Source organism: Meleagris gallopavo, chromosome 3 (assembly GCF_905368555.1).
Source record: "Meleagris gallopavo chromosome 3, MGAL_WU_HG_1.1, whole genome shotgun sequence".
Lineage (NCBI taxonomy): Eukaryota > Metazoa > Chordata > Aves > Galliformes > Phasianidae > Meleagris > Meleagris gallopavo.
The window spans coordinates 66797385-66816732 of NC_139406.1; the positions used below are offsets into that span (position 1 = coordinate 66797385).

A 19348-nucleotide genomic window follows, 5' to 3' on the forward strand; every position below is an offset into this window, starting at 1 on the left:
AATCAGTAAATGGAGAGGGCTACTGATCAGGGTTGATAGCCAAGAAACATCATTTTCTTTCTCGTACATAATCAGTACTAAAAATAGATTTAATGGATGGACCATTTAGTGGTAAGGAATTGGTTATATAGCCACATTCAAAGTGTTGCAGTCAATGGCTTGATATCCAGGTGGAGACCAGTGGCAAATAGCGTTCCTCAGGGATCTGCACTGGGACTGGTGCTATTTAACATCTTTGTCAGTGACAAAGACAATGGGTGAGGGCACCCTCAGCAAGACTGCCAACAACACGAAGCTGTGGGTGCAGTTGACATGCTGGAGGGAAGGGCTGCTATCCAGAGGGACTCTGACAGGCTTTAGAGGTGAGCCCATGCGAACCTCATGAAGTTCAATGAGGCCAAGTGCAAGGAGAATCTCAAGCACAAATGCAAGCTGAGCAATGCGTAGACAGAGAGCATCCCAGCTGAGGACTTGGGGTTGTTGGTGAATAAAGAACTGAGTATGAGCCAGCAGCGTGCTCATACTCAGTTCAAAAAGCCAGGTGTATCCTGGGCCACAACAGAAGAAGCGTGACAAGTAGGCTGAGGGAGTCAATTCCTAGTTCCTCTCTGTTCTGCTCTTTCGAGACCCTACCTGAAGCAGTGAGTTCAGCTTCGAGACCCCCAGCACAGGAAAGACAAGGAGCTGTTGGAACAGGTCCATAGGAGGGCCACAATGATGATCAGAGGGCTATAGCACCCTCCAGTGAAGACACTGAGGAAACTGAGCTTTTCCAGCCTGGAGAAGAAAAGGATCTGGGTTAAGATCTTATAGCAGTCTTCCAGTACATAGAGACCTACAAAAAAGTTGGGATAGGGACTCTTTACCAGGGAGTGCAGTGGCAAGCCAAGGAGTAACAGTTTTGAACTAAAACAAGGTTAGATTTACATTAGATACAAAGAAAAAATTCTTCATTCTGAGGACAGTAAGGCACTGGAACAGGCTACCCAGGGAAGCTATGGATGTCCCACCCCTGGCAGCATTCAAGATAAGGCTGGATGTGGCTTTGAGCAACCTGGGCTAAGGGAGGGCCCCCTCAACCCCCATTGCAGAGGGGTTGAAACTAGATGATCTTCAAGTTCCTTCCAGTCTAAATCATTCTGTGATTCCATACGTGGTAACTGGTTTTCCTTTCTGATTATCTCACATGAATTGTCCAGCAGAAGCTATCTCGTAAATATAACACTTCATATAAAAATTCTAGAATATAATTTAAACAATTTCAGCACGACTATCTTTGCCACCCCTTTTCAAAATAAAATAGGTGTTTTATTGAACTTTCAGGGACCACATCTTATAAATAATCTCTCAAAAGCATATTGATTACAGTTATCACAATTTCACCATTTTACTAAACCTTTTCTCAAAATTGCACACTAACAGAACACACTAACAAAAAGAAAATGTGTTTAAACAACAATGACATTCAGGTGTACTTTCTATATGACTAGAAGTCATATAGACATAAGACACATCTTACATTACGACTTATTTGAGAGCATCATGCCTCAGCAAAGTAGCAAGCAGGGATTTCTGATGTCCCTGAAAGGAAAACTGAAGTTAAAAAGAAAACAGAGAACTCCTAAAAGCTGTCACATAGATTAAAAAAACAAAACAAAACAAAACACACAAAAAACCTAGAAGGTGAATATTAAGTAAGAAAGTAAATATGCGAAATGATGCTCCATAAATTCTCCAGAGAGTCTTAGGAAAGCTAAGGGTGAGAAAGCTGTGTTTCAACCAGCTGATGGGCCTCACAAACAGTGAAGAAAGTAAAGTGCTCTGTAAGATTTGAGATCTGAGGACTGATGTAATTAGCACTATGATCTCATGGGAAGCTGTTGAAATACTTTTTATAAAAACACTGGGCTGTGTATATACCTGCACTTTTTCTGTAGACATAACAGTTTATGTGTATCAGAGGCCAAGAGGACAAAGTTTTCAGCTCAGAGACAGCCCCAAGCTCCTTTACCCAGCTTGCTGGGTCCCAGCATTGTACTATGATGAATAGTCACATTTTTTTCTCCTCAGAGAGAGATAAGACATTGCAACAGATCACCCAGGGATGAAGTGAAGTCATCATTACTGGAGGTGTTTAAGGAAAGGGTAGATGCAGTACTAAGGGACGTGGCTTAGTGGGCAACGTTGCTGGCAGGTGGGCCATTGGCCTAGGTGATCTCAGCCATCTTTTCTAACATTAACGATTCTATGATTAAGGAGGGAAGCACACTTGAAGCAGTTGCTGCTCCAGGACCCATTTATTTTGAACACATTCTCTCACTTTATTTTTTTTTTAAATCTATGTCTCCATTTCACTAATTAATCAGTTTAAAAAAAAAAAGTTATGCAGGGTTTGTTCTACAAAAGCCAGAGAAATGGTACAACAGTCATACTCAAGAAATAACAATGATCCCAAATCATTTACAGCAATAAAGTTACAGTGAAATGGCCAAACAGTCCCTATCCACGTCAAATGGAAACTTTAAAAGTAAAATTAAGCCTGATCTTTTCTTTTTATTATTTTTTAAAAAGACCTAATAATATCAGGCAGCTGCAGATCATTAATGTTAATCATTTGGAATTAGATACAGTTTCAAATACAACATTTCAGCAAATCAGTAAAAAAAAAAAACAAACACCAAAAACCTGATATTAAAAACTCAAGTTACATAAGAGATCTGCTGGAACTTTCAAGAGAGAAGATCATTTGCCAAAACAAAAATAGTGGGATAGCAGTACAAGTCGGGTTTTCCAAAATGTTGCTGTCTTTTGACTGGACAATCTCTATAAGACAACTTTATTTTGGAGACCTCAGACACAGAAAAATCAGGTTAAAAAGTGATCTAAATTAAGGTTTTTTCTTAAAGTGCTTTCATTGTTTAGACAGTAGACTGATACTTTTAAATACAAAAATGCAAAGAACTGTATAATTTTAGAAGTTTAGAACTATAAAGCATTAGATTACTGGTATTTCTTAGATTTAAGAACACTTAGGGTTAGAAACATATTTTCTTTTGTGCCTATTCACAACGTAACACAATGGAAACTGAACTCGGTCAGTCATCGCTTTTATAACTTACAGAGGATGATGTAAGAAGCCCAGACTACTGGCTTATTTTTTGCCAGTTCAGACTTTAATTATTCCTTATGTTCTGAAATAAATTAATCATGGAGAAACTCAAACAAGATTAATGGGTATTACAGTTCAAATAATAAGAGTAAGAACCTAGTAGATACAAGCTGATAATTCCAAGTGACAGGACAAATTTAAGTCATACTTAATCTGGAGCAAGTCTCATCTGTCAATAGGAAGTGTACTCAGAACTTTTTCTTAGGAAAAACACGTTTTCCTGGCACAATAATTATTATTTCTGCAACCGTAATAAATATGCAAGAATATTGGCCACATAAAAAGCAAAAGAGTAGACTGTATTTATCTAATGTAAAAAAGGTAGAACCATGACTACAAAAACAAAGACATGTAACTAAAAGGGGCTTTAAATGAGATCCCAAACTACAAGCAACTAAAAAAACCATTTGGAAATACACCAACTACTTCTAGAAAAACCCTAACAAGTTAAGGAAATTGATATGTTGATGCCACTGAAAAAGTAACAACAGTCAGGAGAGAAAAGGTTAGAGAATGGATAATGGATAAACAGTATTGCCTTCAGCTTCTGGTCAGATGCAATTATGTGGTGCTGAGATAATCAATCTGTTTTGGTATTATGCAACTAAATAAAGGGTCTTATGCTACGCTTTCCAGTGTAGTATAAAGCTTCAAAACAGCAGTTGTAGATCTATAAAAGGAAGCAAATATGTGTTTTTAATGCTAAATAGAATACTTGACAATAAAAGCTTACTTAGATCTTGGTCCAATCTCAAAACACTACTTCACAGTCACACCATAAGCTATCCAGTACTGAAAGAACACAATCTATTTTCTTTTTTTTAATCAGGTGCCAGGTGTGGAACAACCACCACATGAGAGACAGAACCACTGTATAATTGTATGTTTAAAGGTGCAGCTTTGGTATTCAGTTAGTTGCATCATCTCTTTTCAGAGGAATTATCTGAAGTGCTTTGGCTATTCTCTCTGCAATAGGTCGACTGCTTGCTGCAATTATTCTCCGAGACATCAAATCAAATGGTCCACCTAGAAATAAAAGCAAGCAAGTTAAGTAGCTTTTTGCTGGGGAAAAAAAAATAAAAATTAAAAGTTGTTAAGAAAATGAGCATTAACAAAAAAAAGGACATATTATGATTCTGGACCATGTTCTGCCACTGGATAAAAACACACTTAACTTAACCGGTTTATGCAGCATATGAACTACATTTAAGTTTTTCTGAACATATGTTTACTGCTTTTTTTTTTTTTAATTTCTGTCTTTTTTGGTGCTCAGCCAAATGGGTTAAGAAATGGTAGATTAAAAAGTGGCATGCTCTTAAGCTGTAAAACAATTGTCTCTGATATATATACGTATATTAACGATGTTAATTCTATTTAGTAGTAATAACCTCTCTGCATTCTCTTTTCAGCTATTTAAAGTGACAAAGGAATGTCATGCACTTTCCTATGCTTACCTGATACATCCAGGAGTACACCTCCTGCTTCAGTAATAATGATTCCAGCCCCTGCCATATCCCAGCAGTGAATCCCCATTTCATAATAGGCATCAGCTCCACCCGCCGCCACAAGGCACATGTTCACAGCTGCTGTACCAACGGCTCTAATCCTAAAGAAGACAGTTGTTTTTCAGTTAAGAACAGTTTGTAAGGAAGTCACAAGGTATGCACACATGGCAAAGAACACAAAAGCGTCATGTGCAAAATGAGCTGAGCTAGAGCAAACAGGATGGAATGCTGCAGTGAAACAAATCTGTGTAACTTCATTCCCAATGACTTTGTCTAAGTAGCTCGAAGCTGTGTGCATAGCAAATTCCCAGAAATAATATTTATGAATTCCAGTTTAAAACCAGGCTTTAGAAAGAAAATAAATATTGAATAACCTCTTAGCCTAAAAAAAAAAAACCCACAACTATTATGGGAGATAGCTAGGAGGAATGGCTGACATACCTGAAGACTGTGAGACCTAGCCAGGTAGATGAGTTGGGCAGAGAGGAATCTGATGAGGTTCAACAAGGGCAAGTACAGACTCTTACACCTTGGGAGGAATAACAGCATTAGTTTAGGTTTGGGACTGATCTGCTGGAGAAGGAGCTCCGCAAAGAAAAACATGGGTGTTGTGGTGGACAAGTTGACCGTGAGCCAGCAGTGTACCTTTGTGGCCAAGGAGGTCAGTGGTATCCTGGGGTGCATTAAAGAGCACGGCCAGCAGGTCGAGAGAGGTGATCCTCCCCCTCTCCCCTGCCCTGGTAAGGCCACGTACTGCATCCAGTTCTGGGCTCTGCAGTTTAAGATGAGCAACTTCCACGGACAGTCCAGCAGAGGGCCACAAAGATGATTAGAGTCTTGGAACATCTCCCTTACGAGGAGAGGCTGAGAGAGCTGGGACTGTTCAGCTTGGAGAAAACTGGCAAGGGATCCTACCAATGCTTACAAATATCTGATAGGCAAGAGTCAAGTGGATGAAGCCAGGCTCCTTTCAGTGGTGCCCAGTGACAGGATGAGAAGCAATAGGCCCAAGTTGAAACGGAGTAAGTTCCCTATGAATATGAGAAAAAATTCTTTTTTTTGAGGGTGACAGAGCACAGGGACAGGTTGTCCAGAGAGGCTGTGGAGTCTCCTTCACTGGTAATACTCAAAACCTGCTCAGATGCTTTCCTGGGCAACCTTCTGTATGGAACTTGCTTTAGCAGTGGGTTGGACTAGATGTTCTCCAGAGATCCCTTCCAAGCCCTACAATTCTTTGCTTTACCCATGAAACAGTAACAGATATTCTACTTTGCTTTTTGAATACAAGACTTCAAATACAGCATACGCTTATGAACACTGAAAAGACAATTACTTCCCTTTCTCAAGGGAAGCTCAGTAAACATCTCTGGCTTGCAAAAAAAAAAAAAAACCAAAACAAACCAATAGCAATCATTATAAAAATTAAATCTCACAGTGTAAAACCAGTCTGGGTAACTTAATCAAAATCTTCTTTGTGTTACAAATTCCATCTCCTTTTGGAAATGCCGATGTAATTAATTAAGGAACTTGTATAAGTAATTATTTCAATTATCAGCAGAATTTGCATTACGTTGTAATTGATAGCAGCTAAGTAACAGCAAGAAGCAACTTAAATCAACTTCAAGCTCAATTTACTTTTTACACATAAAATACCAAAGTTGAAGTGAGGAAACACTTCATGCTTTCCTTCCTTATAACTTAGCATCTATTCCTCTGACACTGGAAGGATTTTTGAAAATACAAACTAAGTGTTAAATGTCAAAACAAGAACCCTGAGAATCCCAGCATAAAACTGGAACTACTTTTAGATTAGAAACATGAGCAGGCTGAACAACAGAAGTCTGTCTACTGAAACCAGCTTTAATTAAAGAAAATTGTTTGTGGAAATGTAGGTTTCAGGTCACCTAGATGAGAAGAAACAAGGAGCACACTGAGCTAAGAGCAGTTTGCTAGTAATGTCAATTATTTGGACAAATTAAAAGTATCCGTGCAGCATTAGAAGAGGAAAGGAAAATCTACCTTTGTCTTCTATTAGAAAATAAAAATGACTTCAGTTGCTTCACAGAGATAAGAAATCTAACAGCTGCCTTAATCCAGCATAGCTTATCCAATCATACTTCCTTAAAAAAAAAAAAAAAAAAAAACTAGGAAAACACAATACTTCCTAGTCTTACAAACCCAAGCATGCTTTAATTTTCAATTCTGATTTGTTACTGTTTTCTTCATTATATCTCAGTCTTAAAAAGTGAAAATACAGTTTCTCTGCAGAGAACTACTACACAGTAACATTTATATCCCACTGCACTTTCAAAATATGATACACAAATGATCTGTCCTAAAAATGATCTTACGTAACACTACTGGTAAATATCAAAAATTAACAGTATCTTACCCGTGAATAGGAATACTGAGGAGTCTTTCCATGTTAGAAAGAACAATTTTTATAGTCTCTGGATCACGATTTGATCCCAATTCTGTCACTAGAAGGGATTTTGTAATGTCTGAAAAAGAAATAAAGCCTCACTTTTTCCAACAGTGCAACTTATGTACCTAATTACTGTTATTAAGCTTAAGATAAATTCAAGCAGAGATTATTCCATTGACTTCTTACACAAAAGAATAAAAGTCATTTAAATATTAATGCTACATGTATATGGATGTATAAAAATTCTTATAAGCATAACGGCAGGACAATATGAGATAAAGTCAATATAGCATAAGATAGTTTAATTTTATATATACATTAATTGATGTCATTACTAAGAAAAAGCATTGTTAGAAAAATTAATGAGTTCTCAGAACTTTAAAGGCCCTTCACTTTAAGTGAGGATTTTATTTTATACAGGATAGGCAAGTATAGAAGAGTGATAGTGATTTAAAACCTGGACAAAGTTCACAGCTGGACAAAGTTGAATTGTTTAATAGATTTGTTATGGTTCCTAAAGAACAAACAGGGATTGCAGACTTACAGGGAATACAATTTAAAAAAAAAGCCAACACACACAAGGAATAAGAAATTCAACTATTGAGTGTTGATCATGCAAAGATCACAAGCATGTTATATGGATCAAAGAGAACATAACTGTTTCTCAAATCTGAATAATTCATGGCCAAAAACCCTGTGTTTGTAAGCAAAACAGCACGCTAAGAAACTGGAATACATCCAAGTCCAAAAGTATCGATGCACCACTTGTAAAAGAAATGAAATCATTTTAAAAAGCTGTGTTGTTCCACTTACCTTCTTGGCCTGACACTTTCAGTTTCTGACCATTGCAAAAAGCCCCTTTTCCTCTTCTGGCAGTGTACATCTTGTCTTCAACACAGCTATACACAATTCCAAACTCTATCTGCAAGGAAAAGTAAAGATACCTTGAGGTTTCTGGTTTTTTTCCCTCTTTCTTCTTATTTACTGTGAAAATACAAATCTTAATAATAACTAGCAACAAGAAATTTTGCTTGATTAGATATTAAGTAATGAAAAGTATACCTTTTTGTTTACAACAAAGCCAATTGAAACTGCCACAAATGGAAACCTACAAAACAAAACATTTCACTAATGTGAAGATACCAAACTTCTTTTGTTACCATGCTTATGCTTAACAAAAACAACGTTCACTCATATGCAATATATACCCAAAAAAGAAGTGTGGAGTATATAGAAAATAATACTTTTTCTAGAATTTGCAGTTTACTATGAAAATACACCCAACACTACCATTTATCATTGCAAATGCAAGTTTTTCTATCCAGTGAAGTTAGGAATGATACATTTGGGCTTGGAGACTGCCATTTTTATAGCCAAAGAATACAAGCAGGCCTCTGTACCACTAACTTTTCTCAGAAGGAACAAACTGTCTGGCCAATACAGCCTCATCAGAAGCAGTTAGTCATCTCCACTGCCTTCCTTACAGATTTAAGTTGGTAAATTCAGCAGAACATGTTCTATTCTTCTGGCTTTTTATACACGTTAATTATCAGGATACAGCAGCTATTTAAAGTTGCAGCCCACACAGAAACAGTCATTTGAAAATGGAATTCAAGAACATTCAGAAAAAAACTCACCAAGGTCAAACTGTGTTTCAAAGATGAGGGAACAGTCATCATTACCCTGAAAGCCCCCTTCTCAACATACAGAACACCCACTAGGCAGCCACTAGTGATAATTTCATTTTCTTTCATTGTAGGAGCTCCCAGATCAGCTTTGAAAGCTGCTGGAAATCAGTGCTTAGAGCTGTTACTGCCTTTCACCAAAACCTCTCTGAAGGTGCAGCTCCTAATTCTGACTCCTGATGCTTTTCAAGGCTGCTGACCAGACATAGTAAAAAACTTTGAAGGAATATGTGCTCATGGTTATGGCAAGAGTACTATAAGAGTTACAGAAATACTAAAATAACAATTAAAATTATCCAGTGTCTCGTGAAATTTCAACAGTTTGTAACTATCAACAATATCCCTTTTAAAGCGATTTAGAAGAGAAAAAGCTGTACTTTCCAGGAATTGCAGAAAGAAAAATGTCAATCAGTTGAAGTTGCTAACACAAAAAGTGAAAGGTGAACCTGTGCACGAAGTTGGTAGTTCCATCAATAGGGTCTATAATCCATGTGGGGTTATCTGTCAAAATGCTGCCCTCTCCAGCTGCAACCGATTCTTCTCCAATAAAGCTGCAGTAGGAAACATTTGAAAGATACAAAGAAATTGTTTAGAAGTTCTGAATTACAATACTGTCCTTGAAACTTAAATTCTTGAAGCAAGATGCAGGTTTTCATACCATCAGTAATCATATGTGAAAAGATGAGAAAAGCTGGAAAGCACCAACTGCACCTGACCAAGCTCGTGCTGAAATTTATGTCAGAAAATAGTACAAACAGTAGGGGGAAAAAAATGCTTTTTTCATAACCCTCACTGGAATTCAGCACTCTAAACACTGAAGTTTTCATTCTAAACAGTAACACCATCACCAAGTTTTGGCTAGAGTACTTTCGGTTTATTTGTACTATAAAGCATTGCTTGTTGCCTGCATTTTAACTGCAAAAAGCTTTTACGGTCACACTCACCTGCTTCGATCACTACAGTAACTGTTCATTAACACTTAACTCAGATATGGCAAAATTGTTACAACTCAGAACTGCTTTTCACAAGCATTCTGAAAAAAGGGAACTTGGTTAAGGGATGAAAACCAAACCAGAGCCCCCCCAAAAGACAGGGCAAAGTGCGTGTGATCAGGCATGCTACTAAACTAAGGGACACATGTGGTTGTACCACAAGAGCCCAAATTTCAGAATCTGTTTTTTGGAAGTATTTGTTTTGAACTGCAAAATTATTAGGATCAGTGTAAGCAGGTAGAATTCTCTTCTGTGCTTTTTGCACATTTATTTTATCACATATTGCTCAACCAATGAAAAGCATGCATCAAGTGCCTGCTCTTATGATCAACTGGAGAAGTGAAGATGACTGCTCAGAAACAAACAGCGTGTTTCCAAAATGCAGATCTTCAGGAAGGGAAAGACTGAAGAGTTATTTTAGGTAAATGAGAAATTTATCAGAAATAAATTCAACAGAAATGTGTCCAAGAAAGTACAGATTACCTACTATAAAAATAAATTAAAATAGTCTAAACTGTTTGTCAATACCAGAAACTTCTTTCTTCCAAGGCTGTTACTTACATCTAGATGCTTACACTGATTAGGTTAGATAACTGACATTTTACATCACTTGAGTTCTACTAACTTTGTGCTTATTTATTAAGTTTTACATATATTGCTATGATAAGAAAATCTCCAAGAAAAGGCATGAAAATTTAGCAAATCTCCTTTAGAAAACCGTACTAAACTTCAGCTGTATGTCAAAATCGGAAAGACAGTAAGTTAATACAACTTGCCCTTCAGGAAGAAATTTCTTTAAATACAAATACATAAAACAAGGAATATTTTGTAGTACATAGTATTTTGTATAACAAACTTTCAGTAATGCAGCAGCAGAAAACTCAATCTACTTTCCAGGCTCTTACACAGTATGAGATTTACCATAGACACACTCACTACCACGATAGCCATCCAGCTTAGGCAGTGAAGATATACAAATTCATACAGCCAAAAGAATACAAGACATTTGGGATCCAGTTATCTTGGGGCTGCCCATGATACTCCAACACAGAAGACCAAGAACTTACTGCCATACAGCTGGTTCAGACTGAAGTGATTTTCAGTATGAGCCTTGACCCATGGTAATTCTATGCCACTGAACTTCATGGACGCTACACTTTGTTACTATACCTCTCTTAAGGTGATAACAAAATTAGCAATCAATGAATTTCAAAGCATTTGGGAAAAATTAGCATTATGAAACAATATTCTAAAGCTATAGGAGATTTCTGTAGCTTTCCAACAGACAGTCAAAACAGAATTTTACCAAGCAAAAATCAATCTTGTTATTTTGTTATCCCTTCCCTTTTATCAAAATTGAACTGATTAGAATCATAGAATGGCCTGGTTGAAAAGGACCGTGATGATCATCTGGTTTCAACCCCCCTGCTATGTGCACGGTCACCAATCACCAGACCAGGCTGCCCAGAGCCTCCTCAGAGGTGAGGAGGCGTTTGGCCTCTTCTCCCAGGCAACAAACAGGACCCGAGGAAATGGTCACAAGTTGTACCAGAGGAGGTTTAGACTTTTTCTCTCAGAGAGTGGTCAGGCACTGGAATGGCCTGCCCAGGGAGGTGGTGGAGTTGTAGTCTCTGGCAGTGTTCAAGAGGTGCCTGGATGAGGAGCTACGAGATATGATTTAGTGCCTTGTAGTAGCAGTGGTAATGGGAGGACGGTTGGATTAGATGATCTTGTAGGTCCTTTTCAACCTTGTGACTCCATGATTCTATGATCCATTAGGAACTGTACCTGTGAGAAGGATACTTTTCTTTGATCAATGAGATAATGAAGTTTTCTACTTTTTGATCAGTTTCAGTCACTAGATCTACTGGTGAACTTTTAATCATAATGGATTTTTCTTCCTTGAGTGCTCCACGGATTATCTGTTAACAAAAGAGGGGAAAAAAAAAAAAAAGCTTTCTTCATTAACAGCGTGGAAAAAATTATTTCTCTCAGAAATCTCAGCATCACCGGGCATCATTTTTACTGCAATTTTCTACACTGCACATACATAACAGAAAGACAAACAGTGGCAAATCTCCATTTAATTACAGGGGCTCATCCCTACATCTTTCTGCAGTCCCTACTCAGCACAAACTTCTACATGACCTTTACAATGGTACATGACACCTAGCTCTGTTTTGTTACAAGTGCTAAATTAATAAACAAACAGACATATTTAGGACTGAGCTTATGTGATGCATTTTTAGCCAGATCTTACATTTATGATCTTAAAACTGGCAGAATCAGCTTGAATAAGAACGCATGCCTCACAGCCCGGATTATCGGTTTACTCAGAAGGTTTTTTCAGGGAAGATTGGAATGAGGTTATAGCAGGGACAATGTTTTGCCATTTTGCAGCTCCAAGGACAGCATTAGCACACGTGCCATCTTCTCAAGCTACAGACAGCTGTACCAAGCATAACTACTGTGAATAAATGAACCTTCATTAACAGCTCCTATGACGAGCCTTTGCTAAGACAGAAAAGCTCTTTCAAGAGATCTTAGATCACAATACTTTAAAGTACAGACACTGTGAGAGATATTTCTTATTTGTAGATGTAAAGCATTCTTCAGAAAGAGAAAACAGCATGGTACGATACGCAAACAAGTCACTGTTTAAGGCTGACTAACAGTGTTCCAAAGAAAGACACTCAACAGTTTTCAGGTATACAAAAAATAAGGGAAACAAATTTAAGGGAAAAAACAAATACTCATTGTTTACCATTATTCTGAAATAATTTTAAAATGAAAACAAAAGATATTCCTTGGTTTTTATTAGGCTCATTCCAAGAAAGATGCTAAGTTCTCTATTACACTAACCAAGCTGAAAGGCACTCCAATCTTGAAAGACTTATTTAACTACTGTACTAATTCCTTTTTTTTTTTAAATATTCCTCAGAAGAATATAAAACACCGAAGCTCATTCAAAAGCTACACATATACTAGCCTCAATAAATAATGTTATTAGTTATAAATGGTTTATACTTACTTCCCCAGCTTTCTTTGCCAATGTAACTGCATAATCCATACATTCTTGCCAAGGATCTGACATGTTTTCTTGACGTACAACCTACCAAAGCCACATATTAACACAAGAAATGATAACGGTTACTTTTTTTATAAATTCTAATGTTGCATTCTTCCTGATCAGCCTGCAGTGTTTTCTCCCCGCATTATCTTTTACTCAGGAAAGAAGAATTTCAAATTTATTAAATGCTATGTAGACGTTACCAGATTATTTGCACATTTTGTAATGATCAATAAGGCACAACATTAACAAGTACAAATCCTCAGTGCTGAAAGACACAAGCATATATGAAATTCTACATTTAGAAACTGACCTCAAAGTACAGAAAGGCTTTGAAAAGCAATAGCGTGGTTACAAATGAGCAGTGCACAGCTCAGGGCCTGTTTGCTTAAAAGCTGTAGAATCATCACCATAATTTGCTGCAGAAGACTGTTGACATAAAGCTCAGTCTAGTTTTAAGTATGGTTTAAATGAATGTGAATGTCTTAAATTAGAAAGGAACGAATCCCAAACCTATACTTCATTGTATATTCTGTCACTCTTTGCTCTAGAGGTGTGTTCCAAACATGAATGTGAAATGGTTTTGATTCTACATGAGAAAGATACAAGATCCCACACTCACTTAAAAGCATCTTTTATAGACTTATGTATTAAGAAACAATACAAGCTACCAATATCACAGTCTGTATGCATGTCTATGTGAAATAGCAATTACCATATTCTGCTACACCCGCAGCAGGTCACACATTCATTCAATTTTGGAGGCTTGCCTCATTTTTGAGACACAGTCCTTTCAGAAGCTCTTCACATAGTTCATAGGATCATAGAATGGACTGGGTTGAAAAGGACCACAATGATCATCTAGTTTCAACCCCCCTGCTATGTGCAAGGTCACCAACCACCAGACCAGGCTGCCCAGAGCCACATCCAGCCTGGCCTTGAATGCTTCCAGAGATGGGGCATCCACAACCTCCTTGGGCAACCTGTTCCAATGCGTCAACTCCCTCTGTGTGAAAAACTTCCTCCTAATATCTAACCTAAATCTCCCTTGTCCTATCACTATCCACCCTTGTAAAGAGCCGTTCTCCCTCCTTTTCATATGCTCCCTTCAAGTATTGGAAGGCCACAATGAAATATCCCTGGAGCCTTCTCTTCTCCAAGCTAAACAAGCCCAGTTCCCTCAACCTTTCCTCACAGGAGAGGTGCTCCAGCCCTCTGATCATCTTACTGGTCCTCTTCTGGACCCACTCCAAGATCTCCAAGTCCTTCCTGTACTGGAGGCCCCAGGCCTGGATGCAATACTGCAGATGGGGCCTCACAAGAGCTGAGTAGAGGAGGACAATCACCTCCCTCTCCCTGCTGGCCACCCCTTTTTTAATGCAGCCCAGAACACAGTTGGCCTTCTGGGCTGCAAGCGCACACTGCTGGCCCATTTCCAGCTTGTCATCCACCAGGACCCCTAAGTCCTTCTCCACAGGGCTGCTCTCGAGGAGATCTTCCCCCAGGTAGTCCCTATGCAAGCAGTTCTCTTTGAGACATGATGAGCAAGACAAGAGACCTGAAATGCTTGTCGATTTATAAGGATAAGCGTTCATTAGCAAAACCTTATGCAATCACCACAATCCATCCCTAGCCTAAGCATCCTGATTTAATGGCCCTTGTGTAGTCCAGGTCCTAACAGCTGGAAATTGCCAAAAAAAACCCTACTTTTAGAAGACACAAGAAGGCGATGGCCCAACCGTGTTCCTAACCTCAGCACAGAGCCCTGTGCGCACAGGGCCAGTCAGATAACACCAGTAAGGTGCCGGGCACCGGGCTGCATACCAGAGGCACCGAGCAACTTCCCGCTAAGCACACAGACACTCAGCACAACGGCACAGCAAAGGAAAAGGAACCAGTTACAATCACAAATCCATTCCGACAACAAGTCTGCATGAATTCTAGTTAAGCAGCAGCTACACTTAGGGGACGGAGCTGTTTTCTCCCTCCCGCCCCGCCGCCGGCCAGCCCCGAAGGCTCAGTCCCGCACTGAGGGCGGAAGTGCTGCTGGGGGAGCCCACGCACCCGCCGGACCCAGCACAGCAAGGGCCACCGGCACCCAGCCGCCATACGGGGCAACCGGGGCTCCGAACTGTCCCGTCAGGTCGAAAGACGGCCCCAGTCGCGAGCAGCCCCTGCTTCACGCGAGAAAAGGGCCGCGAGGGCAGCACCGCATCCCGGAATGGCGACCGAAGAGAGGGCCGCCTTACCTGACCTCAGGGCTCCGAGCTCCGTTAACCGCCGCCGCTGCTCCGAGTGATCCTTCAGCCTAGGCGGCACTACGCATGCCCCGCAGGCGCCAAGCCACGCCCCTACACCGCCGGGTTACAGTGCGTATGCGCAGCGGGGAGCGGGGCCGCCTTACAGGCGCTGTGGGGTGAGCAGTGCCCGCCGATTGTCGTGGTGTTCTGTCAGTTCAAGATTTTTCCTGTAGAAGCTTTCAGCAGCTATGCAACGGCCTCCTCACTCCCCCTACCCTTCCCCTTGTCCCTCCACCCCCGTTAGGGCTGGTAGTTGAGATAATACCAAACCTGCAACCTGAGAGACCACTGGTTTTGATTTTAAACATACAGTAAATTTCCGGAAAAGCCCATAAAATCCAGACAGATATTTTGGAAACAAAAATAAAAAGCTACATTTTTGAGTTAATATCATTAAAGAGACATAGAGGGAAACAAAAGTCAATGCTTTCCTTGGTAAGGTTGCCTGAACAGAGCCTTCTCTGAAGTCTGGCCCTGCATTTTGCATCAGGATAAAACACTTCTTGTGTTTACGAATGGCAGTTCATCTAGTTTACTCTCACATGTAAGATGTTGATCTACAGCAAACAGCAAGGAGGACAAGGGCTGTAAAGTACTTTATGGTTCAGAATGACCATAACTTGTCTGCTGCTCCCAGTGGCAACCCAACCCACAGCTGCGTGCTTCTGCAGGGCAGCTTTCACCTTTCCCTTTATACCTCAAAGATGTGGTGTCCGTTCCCAGCAGTGCCAGGATGCTGAGTCACTGCACCTTTCCACGCTTCATCTTTCACGTTTTGCAAACAGACAGAACCGTAGAGACCTTAAGCAGTATTTGTCAGTCTTTGAAGGTCTGTACAGACATTTTCCTGCATGATTATTTTGCACATCATTGCAAGGTTACGCTAAAAACTGTAACACCAACTGAGAGAGGCACACGGGCTGTGGTTTAGCTTTTGTTGTGACACCTGGTAAGAAAGAAAACAGGTCTGCTGGTAAACATCTTTAGGCCACGCAGATCACACACCACAGGGTACATACTTTTCTCTTTTCCTAAAAGACACACAAAGAGAAACTGCTTGAGAGATGGCTGTCTGCTCTCTCAGCACAACATAGTATTGCTTGTTTACTTTGGCACTGCCCAGCTAGTTCACAAGTCACTTACCCAAGCAAAGTTGAGCCTTTGATGCAAATTTAGGGTTTCCAAAGTTTGCTCTGTACCTCTATACCAGTACATGAAAGAAGATTTTATGTGTGAAACAACACAAGGCCAGGAGCTGAAACCTGAAGCACCCTTAGAGGTAAAACATTCACAGAGCCTCAGCCTCATCATTTTCTAAAACTATCACACAGAGAAATAAGAAACAAGAAGATAAAGTCAAACAGCTAACACCTGACCAATTCTACCTCAAACAAGATACTGCAGCTCAGTGAAATCTTCTGCTTTTACTTCTAGGGTCTGTGTAGGAATGCCATGATTAGAATAGCTATTTGTCTGTCAGCCTGCCTTCATTTGTTTTTGCTTCTCAGTTTCTGAAAACTGACTGGGATGAGCTTCTGCACGTTATCCCAGACACAGCCTTAGAATGAGATGAAAGTGAATGTGAAAAATTTTTGGAGTTTTAACAACTGTGACTTGCTGTATTTGTACTGTCATTTACAGGCTGCTAGCTCTTAGCATTAACTGGTGATTGGGAAAAGCAAACTTCCTTATGAAACCTTTGAGATCTCCCCAAAGATTTACTTCCACTTCCCCTAGTCTATATTCTCCCCAGCTCCAGTAAATTTTAGTCAGTTTGCCTGCAGTTACATGCACAAAGAAAACCTGTATTATGAAGTAAATAAAACTTCTGAAGAGGCTGTGTGCAGGCAGTTCTAGCATGTATCTCTGTTCAGCCTTCTTATCCAAATATGTTTATGTTGGGGAGGTGGTAGAACAGTCATGTAAACCACATGCTTCACCTGCAGGCACGTGAAGGGATGTGAGAAGAAAGGGAAGAAATGGCAAGAGAAAGATGCCAGAAATGCCAGAGAGATGACACACAGCTGCAGAGAGAGGTAGGGGGAAATGGACAAATGCACACATAACATTTCACTATCGTGAACCAAAGATCTTCAAAATATTCAGCCACTGAAGACGAAACTGCTTTTTGCTGTAAAGACGATCCCTGATTTCTCAAAGCCTTTAACACATTTGCTCTAAAGTTTGCCATCCTTACTTCTAGCCATTCTCCCCCCATTCCATGAATTATATCTTGTCTCTGCCTATTGCAGGGGGTGGGAACTAGATGATCTTAAATGTCCCTTCCAACTCAAACCATTCTATGATCACCAGTTCCACTCTTGTTGCAGAACCATGCTTTACCTACACTGCTGGAAAATCTTGACTCCTGCTTAGCATGTCTGTATGTCTCTTCGAGGGAAAGCAGAAAGAAGTTTAGAGATGCACCAGACAGCATAACAACAACAGCACTTCAGTGCTTTCTTATACTCTGGCTCATCAGCTCTTTCCTTTGTGGAAAGCACCTCCTTTTTGCAGCATCTACACAAAAATTGAAGTATATCTACTTCAAACAATCTTTTTAATCACCTTCAAGCCAAATTACAAGACTGACATCAGAGAAAGCCACTACAAGCAACTAGAGATGTAATTCACTATGTCGAACAATGTTAACAAAGCTGAGGAAGTGTGGGATAGATGAGTGGACAGTGAGGTGGGTTGAGAACTGGCTGACTGGCAGAGCGCAGAGGGTCGTCGTTGGTGGTGCAGAGTCTGGGTGGAGACCTGTAACCAGTGGTGTCCCCCAGGGGTCTGTGCTGGGTCCGGTCTTGTTCAACATCTTCATCAATGACCTTGATGAGGGGATAGTGGCCACCCTCAGCAAGTTTGCTGATGATACGAAGTTGGGAGGATTGGCTGACACGCCTGAAGGCTGTGCTGCCATTCAGCGAGACCTGGACAGGCTGGAGAGCTGGGCAGTAAGAAACCAGATGAGGTTCAACACAAGCAAGTGTAGGGTCTTACACCTAGGGAGGAATAATTGCATGCACCAATACAGGCTGGGGGATGAGCTGCTGGAGAGGAGCTCTGCAGAGAGGGACCTGGGTGTCCTGGTGGACGACAGGTTGGCCATGAGCCAGCAGTGTGCCCTCGTGGCCAAAAAGGCCAATGGCATTCTGGGGTGCATTAAGAAGAGCGTGTCCAGCAGGTCGAGGGAGGTGATCCTCCCCCTCTACTCTGCCCTGCTAAGGCCTCATCTGGAGTACTGTGTCCAGTTCTGGGCTCCCCAGTACAAAAAAGACAGGGATCTCTTGGAAAGAGTCCAGCGGAGGGCCACAAAGATGGTGAAGGGCCTGGAGCATCTCCCCTATGAAGAAAGGCTAAGTAAACTGGGTCTGTTTAGCCTTGAGAAAAGAAGACTGAGAGGGGACCTGATCCAGGTTTATAAATATCTGAGGTGTGGCGGCCATAGTGGTGAGGCCAGTCTCTTTTCAGTGGTACGTGGAGACAGGACGAGGGGAAACGGACATAAGCTGCAGCACAGGAAGTTTCGCACGAATGTGCGTAAGAACTTCTTGACGGTGAGGGTGACGGAGCACTGGAACAGGCTGCCCAGGGAGGTTGTGGAGTCTCCTTCTCTGGAGATATTCAAGTCTCGCCTGGACGCCTACCTGTGCGACCTGGTGTAGGGAACCTGCTTTGGCAGGGGGGTTGGTCTCGATGATCTCTAGAGGTCCCTTCCAACCCCTACAATTCTGTGATTCTGTGATTCTGTGAAGCATCATCAACAACCCGTTTAAAACTCAGGGGCTCTATCTTGCAGACTGCTGAAGATGACACAACAGAGATTTACCTAAAGCAAACACTGTCCAAGCCAGGACAGAATGAAACCACAAGCTATTAAAAGCTGTGCTGCTGGTTTAACCACATTTCTTCCTTTTTGAAATCTTATGTAAGAGAGGATGATTTCACTGGGTAATTAAGTGGAATATTAAAAAAAGAACTCGATATTGAAATTCCGAAACACAGAAAAGACATGTGAGAATTACTTTTGCTTTATAAAGCTTCTTCTCTAAAAATCAATGCACTAAGAAAATGTGGATCTGAAGCACGGGCTCCGGTGCTGCATTCCGAACCATCTGAAATCTGTTCCTGGAGATGTAGAAAACATGCTGCAAGAGTGTAATGTGCTCCTTTCCTTCAAAGAACTGACACACTGCAAC

General features: G+C 40.5%; 1 protein-coding gene across 1 annotated transcript; it reads right to left on the minus strand.

The window, feature by feature from the left end:
• Window positions 1–1286: 1286 nt before the first annotated feature.
• On the minus strand, window positions 1287–15208 carry IMPA1 (inositol monophosphatase 1). Its single transcript, XM_010709073.4, has 9 exons — window positions 15096–15208; window positions 12808–12888; window positions 11565–11698; window positions 9231–9335; window positions 8162–8207; window positions 7913–8021; window positions 7067–7175; window positions 4624–4775; window positions 1287–4195 (listed from the first exon to the last, which is right to left on the minus strand). Exons 2-9 carry the CDS (start codon window positions 12868–12870, stop codon window positions 4077–4079), a joined length of 837 nt encoding a protein of 278 aa, XP_010707375.1. The 5' UTR covers window positions 12871–12888; window positions 15096–15208; the 3' UTR covers window positions 1287–4076.
• Between the last annotated feature and the right edge of the window lie 4140 nt (window positions 15209–19348).

What these genes read in the sequence shown, in the direction of transcription:
- IMPA1 (XM_010709073.4), bottom strand. Translation starts at nt 12,870, where the DNA reads ATGTCAGATCCTTGGCAAGAATGTATGGATTATGCAGTTACATTGGCA. An exon ending in GAAAGTGTCAGGCCAAGAAG is followed by an intron (nt 7,176 to 7,912) that starts GTAAGTGGAACA and finishes TTTCTTTTTCAG; the next exon opens with ACATTACAAAATCCCTTCTA. An exon ending in TGTACTCCTGGATGTATCAG is followed by an intron (nt 4,196 to 4,623) that starts GTAAGCATAGGA and finishes TTTTATTTCTAG; the next exon opens with GTGGACCATTTGATTTGATG.